Raw genomic sequence first — 12,111 nt, forward strand, 5'->3', positions numbered from 1 at the left:
TTAGGACACAGAATAGTTACATTACCACTCCTGCCAAAAAAAAAAAATCCTTGCTACAATGGTTTTATCTTTTGGAGAATTGTAACCTTTTGATACTGGCTTGCTTCTTTGACAGACTCAGCATAATGCCTTTGAGATCCAGCCAAGTTGTTGTGTGTGTCGGGAGTTCATTCCTTTTTTACTGCTGAGTAGTATTCCATTGTACGAACCTGTAGAGGGCATTTATTTTGTTTCCAGTTTGGGGCAGACATGTTTATGTCATAAACATTTGGTTTTTGTGAATGTAAGTTTTTGTTTCTCTGGGGTAAGTACTTAGGAGTGGAATTGCTGGGTGATATGGTAGGTGTATGTTTTACTTTACAAGAAATTGCCAAATTGCTTTCTAGAATGCTGTGCCATTTTGCATGCCACTGAGCGGTGCATGCGCGTTCCAGTTGGTTTGCATCCTGCCTCGTTATTAGCACTCAGTGTATTGTTAGTATTTTCCGTTAGGCACTCTAATAGGTGTGCAGTGGTGTCTCAGTGTGGTGTTAACGTGCACTGCTTCAGCGGCCGCCGGTGTGGGACATCTTATTTGTCGTTCCTGTGTCCTCTTCGATGAAGGGGATTTTTATTAATTTTTAAATTGAGTTGTTTTCACATTGTGAAGTTTGAGGGCTCTTTATATCTTCTGGATGCATGTCCTTTGTCAGATATATAACTAGCAAAAACTTCCTCCCATTTATAGATTATCTTTTCATTCTCTTAGAGAACAAGAATCCAGTTTTCTATTTTGTTTTCTATATTTTATGCTTTATTTAAAAACAACTCTATTGAGTTATGACTTTCATTTTATAAAACTTGTTTTAAAAATATAGTTCTGTGATTTTTAAAAAAGCACATAGTTGTACAGCCCTCCCCACAGCCCAGTTTTAGAACATGTTCATCACCCCAAAAGCAACCCCATGTCCATTAGCAGTCGTTCTACCGTCCTTCCCCACCCCAGCCCCTGGCTCCCGCTGGTCTGCTGTCTGTCTCTGTGGATTTGCCCGCTCCAGACAGTCCAGCCACGTGGACTCACCCAGTGTGCTCATTCTGACTGGCTTCTTCCACTTGGCGTAATTCGTTCAAGGTTTGTCTATGTTACAGCCTGTGTTAGTGCTCCATTCCTTTTTATTAGTGAATAATTTTATTTATCCATTTTTAAGTTGATGGACATCTCCGATGTTTTCACTTTTGGCTATTATGAATAGTGCTATGAATATTCAAGTTCAAGTTTTTATGTGAACACATGTTTTCATCCTTTTATTTTTAACCTGCTTATATGATTATATTTGAAGTGAGTTTCTTTTAGATAGCATGTAGTTGAATCACATTATATATATGTTATGACCGTCTGCCTTATGATTTTGTACTACCGTTTTAGTTTTCTGTTTGTGCCTCTGTCTCCCCTTTCTGCCTTTTCTTGGATTATTAACGCGTTTTTTTTTTAGCATTACAGTTTAATTTAGTTTTTTTCTTCTTTTGCTGTATCTCTTTATAGAAATTTTTTACTGGTTGCTGTAGAGATTTCACTATATATATTGAACTTTCACAACTTACGTAGATTCAACATTTAACCACCTCATGTCAAATATATATATAAAAAAAGAAAACCTTACCATCTCATAGTTTTGTTTTTCCTTCGCCTTTATGTCAAGTCGCTCTACACTGAAGAGTCCCTACAGAGGGTGTTGCCCTTTTTGCTTCAAACCACCAAACATAACTTAAAGAACTCAAGAAGAGAATAATATATTTTACTTATCATTTTTGTTTCTCTTTATTCCTGATGTTTCAGAGTTTCCCTCTGGTATCATTTGCATTCGGTCTGAAGATCTTCCTTTAACAATTCGTTTCTATCAGGTCTGCTGGCAGGGAGCTCTTCTCTTCAGCTGAAACTGTCTTTGTTCACCTTCATCTCTGCAGGGTGTTTTTTGTGGATGTAGAATTTTGGGTAGACAAATTTTGGTTTGACAAAACTGCCAAAATTCAGAAAGGATATTTTTTCTCCGCACTTACAGTGTGTTCTCACTTCTCTCTGGCCTCCGTGGTTTCAGATGAAACCTCTGCGGTATCAGATCCTTGTTCCCTGTGGGTTCCGTCCCGCACTTCCGTCTGACTCTGTCCCCCAAGTGGTGTCATTCAGATCCGTGGTTTTAAAACACCATTGATGTGCTGATGTCTGCCCCCTACGGTTGGTCGGTCGTCTCTGAGCTCCAGATTTCTGTAACGGGGTGTTTAATTCTGTCCTTCAAATTTACTTGTCTGTGGTGGGACGTGTGGTTTGTACTGCTACGCTTTTCAGTGAGTTACGTGGCCATCTACCCGCTTACTCAGGCCTGCCAGCCGGCAGCCACTCCTCTTCTCCCTCTCGCTTCTCTGGTATCCAGGTGGTCTGCAGCCCCTGTCAGTTCCATCTCTAAACTGGATTTTAAAATTCTTCCACTTTTCTTTGTCTTCACTGACATCATTCTTTTCCAAGCCGAGATGATCCCATCCCTGAACCGCTGCATATTTTTGTTTCTAATTTTGTTCCCCATGTAATCCATATTTTTCACCCAGTAGCCAGAGTGACCTTTTACAAAATGGAAGTCAGACCGTATGACCTCCTGCTCCGAACTGTTGAGTGGATGTCTCCTGTACTTGGAATAGAATCCTAAATCCTGAAGGGCTTGGTCTGGCCGGCTCCTGTCTGTTTTACTAACTTATTTTCGTGCTCCTCTTCTCACTTTCTCAATTACAGCCGTGCTTTCCGTCTCCTCTGCATACCAGGTTCTTTCCCACCTCAGGGCTTTTACACTTGCTACATTCTCTCAGTTTAGACTCCCCCCCACCCCCACCCCTTACCTTAAGTGTCACTTTCTTTAAAGTGGAGAAATTCCCCATCCTGGCCCAACCACAAGAGTTACCTTTATCTCTTATGGACTTTATTTATTTTTTTGCCTAGCACCTAATACTTCCTGCCTGGCAAAGAGCTTTGCACATAGTGACCACTCAATAAATACTGGGCAAAACAATGAATCATTATGCAGATTAAAAGAGCCACATGTAAAAGTATCTATTATTTTAATAATTTTGTAAGTGGGAATATAAGTTGTATAAATATTGTGGTGTTGTCTATTTATATATAGTCCCCAAATTTCTATAATGAGCATATGTTGCTTTTATAAACTTGAAAACAAATCATTTTAAAAACGAAAACCCACCTTACTCTACTAATAATTTTGTTGAGTTCAATCTTTTTAGGCTCTCATTTATCGTGTTCTATTAATTAGTTTTTTCACGCATACTTTTTCACTTCATTCTCAAAAAATGTTTACAAGGTATTAGATAGTTTAGATAGTTAAAAGCGGCATGGAATCAGAAAAGAATCTTATTTTCTTTATATTTTTGTATCTTAATTGTTTAGTTTTCTAACTTAAGATACTGTAGTCTTTTTAAAACTTTATTTTTTTAAATTTTAATTTTTTAATTACAGTTGACATACAATATTATATTAGTGTCAGATATACTACTCAATATTTATATAACTTATGAAGTAATCACCTCAATACATCTTGTATCCATCTGGCACCATACATAGTTATTATAATAGTATTGATTATATTCCCTGTGCTTTACATCCCTGTGACTATTTTATAACTACCAATTTGTGCTCCTTTAATTCTGTCACCTTGTCCACCAGTTCCCCAACCCCCCTCCTCTGTCTGTGGGTCTGTTTTGTGTATTCGTTTATTTTGTTCTATAGATTCCACATGTAAGTGAAATCATATGGAATCAGACAGAATCATACTCTGACTTATTTTACTCAGCACAGCACCCTCTTGGTCCATCCATGTTGTCACAAATGACAAGATTCTGTTCTTTTTTATGGCCGAGTAGTATTCCATTGTATATATCCAACACATCATCTTCATCCACTTGTCTGTTGGTGGGCGCTTAGGTTGCTTCCGCATCTCGGCTGTTGTAGATAATGCTCCAGTGAACATATGGATGCGTGTGTCTTTTCAAATCAGCGCTTTGGGTTTCTTTGGATAAATACCCAGAAGTGGAATCGCTGGGTCCTTCTTTGTCTCTTGTTAAACCTTTGTTTTAAAGTCTATTTTGTTGGGTGTAAGTATGGCTCCTCCAGCTTTTTTTTTTTATTTCCAGTTTCATGAAATATGTTTTTTCATCCCGTTACTTTACTGGTGTGTGTTTTGTTTTGAAGAGTCTCCAGCATATGTGTGGGTCTTATTTTCTTAGCCTTTCAGCCACCACCCTCTGTCTTTTGAGTGGAGCCTTTAATCCATTTACATTTAAAGTAATTGTCGATAGATACGTATTGCCCTTTTATTATTCATATTTTTATCTTTCTTTTCTTCTTAAGGAAGACCCTTTAACATTTCTTGTAGTACTGGTTTGGTGGCGATGAACTCCTTTAGCATTTTCTTGACTGGGAAACCCCTTTGTCTGTGGTATCAAAGAAGAATAGCTATAATCATCCGAAAGACTATCAAAATTAAATTAAACTCTTTTTGCACCTACTTACCCGTGTGCATTAAGATTTTCATATATTTCAACAAAAACAACATTACAACAGATTAAATGCAAAATGAGGATTCAGTTGTCTTAAGTCAAAGAGTAAAGAGATTTGCAGAATATTACTCTTACCTCTTAATTTTCTTTTGAAGACTACTTATTTTTAAAAAACATTAACATATGGGTTTATTATTTTAAAATTCATAAATATTGTTAAAACCTCGGTTTTAACTTTAAATATGATACATAATGATAGAAATGACCCACATCACATAATAGAGGTATTTGGAGACCTCAGTGCTTTTTATTCTTAAATGTTTTATTGTTATAAAATATAGATAATGTAAAGTTTACATTTTAAACTTTAAAAAAATAGCTTTATGTGTAATTTAGTAGCTTTCAGCACATTCACAATGTTGGTAACCATCCATCTGCACAACTGGAACAAACTCTAGACATTATTTGTCTAGTGGGATCAGACAGTATGTGTCTCTGTCTCTGGCTTATTTCACTCAGCGTAAGGCATTCAGAGTCATGTATGTTGGAGCATATATCAAAATTTTATTTCTTTTATGGTTGAATAATGTTCCATTGTATTTATGCACCACATTTGGTTTATCTGTTCATCCCCTCTGTACTCCTGGTTACAAGATAAGAGCACTTGCAAATGTAACTATTAATTATTGGTAAATTTAAATAGACTTACTGATTAAATAGTAAACCATATGATATAGAATATAAATATGTATAGAGCATGGATTATGGAGATCCTTTTTCTTGTATTTTTTATAATCCAGGGAAGGAAAAATTCAGCCTGGTATTTGAAATTCTGAGTCATTAACTGAGGTAATGGTTAGTCATTTAACTCTTGCTTTCCTTATAATGTTAACAGTACTGGCTGTATACAGGTTAGTTTTATCAAAAGTGTAAGCTTTGTTTTTTTAAACTATTAATAATTACCTCCAGCAAAGTCATTCTTTCTCTAAGGTTACATTATAATTTTGTTTCAGCTTTATTGAAGGCTGTTTCATTCTGCTATCCTATAATTTTACTGTTACCTTGATTGACCTGGGAACTGGTACATAGTAGGTGCTTAATAAATATTGAATCAAGAAGTGTTTTTAGCTGTATAGTTACAAACATTCTTGTATTATTTTTGTAGAGTATACCACTAAATTCATTCATTATTTGTTGATGTTACTAGTTTAATTCTCATAAGGTAGTCTCATTTGCAGGTTCCTAAATTTACTTAACTTTAAATATTTTAAAAGATTAGACTTTGGCTTTTAAAAGTTCTAGCACTGAAAAGTTTTCAACACTATCATGCCATGTTTTTAACTTTTATTAAACTATAGAGTGAAATATTAGTGAAAGCAGTCATTCCTGGGCTTCTGTGCTTATGAATCAGGTTGTAACTATTTCTTTGACGTTAGATTTGTGGTTTCTTGAACTACTTTAAGTGATGCAAAAGATGAGTCTCATTAGGCGGCTCCTCTTGTTTTAGGAGTGTATTTGGTGTTCTATTGTAAACAGATTTTTTTCCAAGGAAAGTTCTCTACAGTCTCACTAAACAATTTATTTAGGAATGAAATCCCATCTATATATACAGGCCCCTACATGTTGTATTATGTTACCCGTGTGTGTGTTGCTTTTTACTTATTTGTTTGTTCAAAATAACCCCTGAGGTTTTGAGGTGACTCCATTCTGACTCAATCTGTTCCTAGTTACTAGACAGTTGCCTTCGGGCCACCCTCCTCCCACTTGGCACTTGTACATTCTTCCTCCCCTGTTGGTTCCCGGGCCACCCCGCACATGAGTCAGTGTCCCAGGCACGTGGTGCCGCTCGTCAGAGTGGAATGCCGAGACTGCCTCGTCCCAGAGCAGTGTGAGTCCTGTGCTTCTGGGCGGAGGGATGGTCCTGGGGACAGCTCTGCTTCCAGCTGGTCGTTATGGCCGAGGTCAGGGCACTTCACTCTGCTGCCCGCGCACTGACGCCCCAGGAACTGCTCTGCCCAACCTGACAGGTAGGACTCGGGGGTGGAGGTCTGGGAGAGGGTGGACAGGCGCAGAAATCAAGCATGATTGGAGATTTCAAGAAAGTAATCTCGTGTATTGACATCATCGTCTTCGTTGGTGGCCAGTGACACTGTGAGTGCTGTGTTTCCCGGTGTGTGAGTTACAGCAGGGCCTCAGTACTTACAAAGAAAGGATGGATGAGTAGTACATAATGTTTTGTGAAATTGAGATATACATGACTTGATATAAAGAATTTGAACTGTATTTTGAGAACTATTGAATGATTTATCCAACCACCTTAAATAGCTTTTTAAAAGAGGTGTTAAAAAGTGTTGGCTTTTTAGAGAGCACACAGCCAGGGAAAGCAGACTTCTGGCAAGATAGGCATTTATACTTGGGAGTGCCTAAGTTGGAATTTTGTACATTAATTTTTCCAATTCCTACCTGACAGATTTTTAAGTAAACCAATCAAAGTTATTGAATAATTGGTGAAAGGTGTTTTTAATACAGTTAAACATTACATTTAGGAATTATCTCTAAATTTGAGTTTGAATTTTAGTCTGGATTTTAATTTGTTTAATACTGATAATTTACTTTGTACAAGTTTCTATGTTTAGCCTTATTTTTATTTTTTCCTGCAACTGTATCAGTAGAAAAAAGTAATAAAACTACCTTTCTTAGTAGTCATAATGTATTTCTGCCACCTGGGTCCTGTTTTCTCTAAATGAGAATCAGAATCTTCTGTTGTTTCCTCACGAGTCTGTGATCTACATCTATAACAATGATTAATAGAAGACTAACTTGCTATCTGATTTACCTAATGTGTAGTAGTCACTCCACGCTGTTGCTCAGAAACAACATTCCCGGCCGGCTCACTCGCACTTGGGCGGGCTCAGTGCATCCGAGTCGTCCGGACATTTCTGCTGTGCACCCCGAGGAAGTGGTGCAGGCGGGGCCCTCTGGGTGACACCGGGGCGTTGACTTGCTTTTCTTACGGGATTTTTTTTTTTGTCTTTTTTGCCTCTATTTCTTAGCTTGTCCTCTTCATTAGTTCTTTAGTTCTTTATGATTTAATACATGTTCATTCTTCGCCTGAGGGAAATATTAGGATGTTTTCTGTCTTTGAAAAGTTCTCCCTTTGTTTTGTGCTCGCGGTGGGATGCGTTTCAGGGGATATCCTGTGCAGACAGGCTGTACGGAAGCTGACCCCTGGCCCTCCGAGAACAAAAGGCTGGGTGGGAAGAAAGAAGAAAGGAAGGAAGGAAGGTCTTTTGACTTGACCAAAAAAGTCATAAAGCCAGAGATGGGGCGAAGAGTAGAGAATAAAAAAGATTGTTTTTCAAGTTGTGATTCTTTAGTACTTTGGCTTCAAAAATTGCTTTTATCCTGTCCTGTATTTATTATATTGTGTATTTGAGAAATGAAACAGTATCATTTAGTCTGAATACGGGGTAGGCAAAAGTACGTTTACAGTTCATATGGAAAATAACTCAATAACTAATAAATAATACAAGAATAAACTGTGTTTCACATACTCATGACTCTAAACCTACTTTTGCCCACCCTGAATATTTTTTAAGTTTACATAAAATTATGTCGCAGGTCTTGTTCTTGTTCTTTTTTTTTTTCCTTTTATCAAATAACGTGGCTGTTAAGAGACTGACTTGCCTTTACCCATCCTCCTTTGAGCTTGATGGAGTTCCCCTTCAGTGCAGATGAACCGTGCTGCATAGTCGTGTCTTGCACGTTGACAGCCTGTCACTCTTGTGTCATCAGTGCAGAACCCTGCTCATGCAGTTTGGATGCTTTCTCTCTCCTGCCTTCCGAGCTCTGTGCTCTGGTCTGTCCCCTCAGCATCCTCTGAGTGCATCTACTCAGCACATCTCTTTTGAGAGCCTCCCGTACACATGCACTGCTCTTGGTGCTTGGAGTTGACCAGTGAACGAAGCAGGCAGAAACCCCTGTTCTCGTGAAACTGATGTTCTGATTGGGGGAGCTCGATGAGTACACATGAATATAATAGTAAGTAAGTGAATTGTATTTTTGTGGTAGTAAGAGCTGTGGGGGGAAACACATTGGGAAGGGAGATGTGGAGGACATGGGAATGTTGCCAGGAATAGATGTGTTTTAAAATAGGGCAGTCAGAGAACGCCGCGCCGAGAGGGTTACGTTTGCGAGAAGTGTCACGGGGATGTCTCGGGGAAGAACGGTGTAGGCAGCAGGCGGAGCCAGTACACGGTCCCGAGGCAGGGGAGGGGTGCCACCTTGCAGGCCCTTGTCAGGACTTGAGCTTTGACTCTAAGATACAGGGAGCCATCTGTGAGCTGGGTTTGCGCCTAGGAGCAACACACTCTGACTTACGCTTTAGAAACTGGCTGGTGCCTTAGTGAGACTAGACAGTAGAGAACATGTCTGGACAGAAGCATGGAGCTCAGTGAGGGTTCTAGTGAAATAACCTGGGTGAGAGACAACCGTGGCGACAGGGCGGTAATAATGGAGGGGGCAAGAAGGGAATAGATCCCGAATACTGATGTGGAAGGCAGCGCCAGTAGAATTCCCTGACGGATTGGGTGTGACATGTGAGAGCAGAAAAGGAGTCATGGACGATTCCAAGGTTTTTGTTTTTTTTTCCCCCAGCTTTATTGATGCCGTTGACATGTAAGATTATGGAAGTTTAAGGGTTATGATGTGTTGATTTAATACTCTTGCATATTGCAAAATAGTAAGATCTACTCTCTTCGTAACTTTCAAGTACATAGTACAGTATTATTAAGTATAATCACTATGCTATACATTAGATCCCTAGAACTTCTTATAGCTAGAAGTATGTGCTCAAACTTTCAAGGTTTTTGGCTCGAGCAACTAAAAAGATGAAATTGCCATTAACTGAGGTGAAGAATTCTGTGGGAAAAACATATTTGGGAGAAAGAAGAAGAGTAGTTTTTATTTTAATTGAAAATCCAAGTAGTGCTTTATAATGTTTATATTTTGAAGCTCAGCATAAGGCTGGTGTATGGTAGATGTCCAGTAATGAATAGATGCTCACTAAAATTATTAGTTTTGTAAACTTTAAATTTTAGTACACTGGGTTTCACAGAGTAAGACATAAATGTATGGCATTTGCTATTTTTGGCCTTGATAGGGCTTAAGAGCTGGTTTTGGTGTCTGCCTGATTACTATTTCTAACTTGGTCATTGATAGTACAAAAGTTAAATTACCCTTGGTTTTTGTTCCTTTTATAATTTCAAACAAGGGGACTCCTACGTAAGGAAATGTAATTTAATTGTTTGATAATCATTAAACAGAGGAATGATCACAAAACATTGTGATATATTACCACCATCACTGGCAAGAAACGTTAGTGCGGATATATTATATTTAGTGTAGAACCTAGTATTATGAATATTCTTTGTATTTCTTTTCGCAGTTCTATTCATGTTAATAAAGGGCTGGCATTTTGTAGCCCTGTGGAAATTCTACTAGAGTAGATAATTTTTCATTAGAGTAAAGAAAAACATGGTACATGAGGCCAGGATGGTGTTTCGTTCTATAATCATAATCGGTTATTTTAGTGTGTAATACAGCTGTTCCCACTCACCGTAACGCTGCCTGTGGACGAGGAACAGCACATCTGCTTCAGATTAACTTGTCAGGACATCTGGACATATCTTTAGGTTTGTCGTAATGTTCTTAATGTGAAACAGTGTAATTAGCTGTGGAATTTTGAAGCTGTGTTCCTTTGTAGAGGAGAAGGAATGTGATGAAGTGAAATAAATTCTAAAACTGTGAAGAGAATTATGGATTCAACCCACAGCAGGAATTACTGTCTATTTCATGTATACAGTTATAAAACCATTTTTAAACATTGGTTAATGCTATTTTAGGATTAAAATACATGTCATTGTTTCCTGCCACTTACATTTTTATGTAATTTGGTCATTGAGTCAACAGTTACTGAATACATACAACTCCTTGCTGGAAAAAAAGATACCATTCTTTCTTTTTCTCTTTAAGATTTTATTTATTTTTAGACAGAGGGGGAGGGAGGGAGAAAGAGAGGGAGAGAGACATCAGTGTGTGGTTGCCTCTCACACGCCCCCTACTGAGGACCTGGCCCGAAAACCCAGGCCTGTGCCCTGACTGCGAATCAAACCAGCGACCCTCTGGTTCGCAGGCCAGCGAATCAGTCCACTGAGCCACACCAGCCAGAGCAGAAAGATACCATTCTTATGCCAAAGTGCACATTGCGAAGTTTGGGAAACAGGCATGCGTTGAGGATATTACAAAGATAAAGACACAGGGTGCGAATGTAGCAAATGGAATGCTTTTGGGGGGCAATGGGAGGAGGAACCTGTGAGGCTTCTTAGGGGAGGTTGTATTGGAGCTGCGGGCTACAGAGTGAGAAGTCAAACTGTCAAAAAACACAGAAGGGGGTGGAAGGAGACCACATTCCAGGCAGACAGGACAGTGTGAGCAAAGGCACAGATGCAGGAAGCATCATGGGGTGTGTTGGTGTGTAAAATTGAGTGTGGGTGGGGAGAGGTGACGCTGGGGAAGCAGGGGGCGACCCGGTCCTAAAGCCCCTGAAGGCGTGTTAAAGAGAGTCCAGCTCCACGGTGAACTGTCGAAGAGTCGTAAGAAGAGTGACATGGTCGAATTTTTGTTTTGAATAGATCACTTTGCCAGCTGTGTGGAGGATGGCTTTGAGGGAGACAAGACTGGAGGCAGTAGTCCAGGTGAGAGGTGGTGGGGGTCTGCTCCAAGGTGTTGGCTGCGGAGACGGAGAGGAGGGAATGGATGTGAAAAGGAGTAAAACCACAGATTCAAGGCTTTTTCTTCTTCAAATGTGGTAAAACCAATTTTAAATTAAAAATGAGTCAGAGAAAGAAACATAATTGCAAAAGTGTTGTTATATCACATAGGCAGTTAGCGGCCTGTAGCTGCTGAAACAATTCCAGTGATTAAGAAAATTCCTGCTGGAAGAGCAGTGTCGTTTTTGTGTAATTGACCTGGGCTGTGAGAAGGTGGTGCAGGAACCACCTGTTTGTGTGGTGCGACTGAACGTGGCACCCATGTACCCTGGAGGGAGCGACCAGGTCTTGCAAGGCTGCCAGCATTGCCCATGGTAGAAACTAAATCAGTGTCCAAGTTAGTGATATTTTCTAGGGCTTTCAATTAAATTACTGATGTTTTACGAAAACGTGCCACTTAGGAAAATAAAATAGGATAGAACTTTTTTCGTTAGAACAACAATTGCAGGCTCTTACAGACAGTGCGTGGTAAACAAAGGTATTTTGGAGTGGCGAGAACATTTTGTATTAAACCAAAACATCTGTTGTTTAACAGATAATTTTAGGTTTGTTTTTTTCTAGAAGCATTATTTTTACATGTAAGTGGAGGGTCTGGATTTATACGATATGTGTATATTTCTTAACATCTGTTATCTTTTCCACAGTTTTTTTTATACGAAGAGAGGAAGGGAAGGAGGGTAGTTAGGGAAGACGTATAAACCATGACTGTTCCCTCTTAAAACCACCACCGCAATGTAGTATCTTG

At 39.0% G+C, this 12,111-nt stretch overlaps 1 protein-coding gene across 12 annotated transcripts in view; it reads left to right on the plus strand.

The window, feature by feature from the left end:
• Positions 1 to 12,111, plus strand: part of ABL2 (ABL proto-oncogene 2, non-receptor tyrosine kinase) — an 87,199-nt gene that overhangs the window by 52,376 nt on the left and 22,712 nt on the right. For 4 of the 12 annotated variants that reach the window (XM_036015239.1, XM_036015243.1, XM_028530671.2 and 1 more), the window contains exon 2: positions 11,229 to 11,291. The exons of 3 other annotated variants lie outside the window; for them this stretch is intronic. In XM_036015239.1, the coding sequence (XP_035871132.1) occupies positions 11,229 to 11,291 (63 nt within the window). Of the gene's footprint in view, positions 1 to 4,809; positions 6,564 to 11,228; positions 11,292 to 12,111 lie in introns of those variants that run through there. 5 more of the 12 variants (XM_036015240.1, XM_028530672.2, XM_028530676.2 and 2 more) reach the window with 5 other exon arrangements.

Source organism: Phyllostomus discolor, chromosome 14 (assembly GCF_004126475.2).
Source record: "Phyllostomus discolor isolate MPI-MPIP mPhyDis1 chromosome 14, mPhyDis1.pri.v3, whole genome shotgun sequence".
NCBI lineage: Eukaryota > Metazoa > Chordata > Mammalia > Chiroptera > Phyllostomidae > Phyllostomus > Phyllostomus discolor.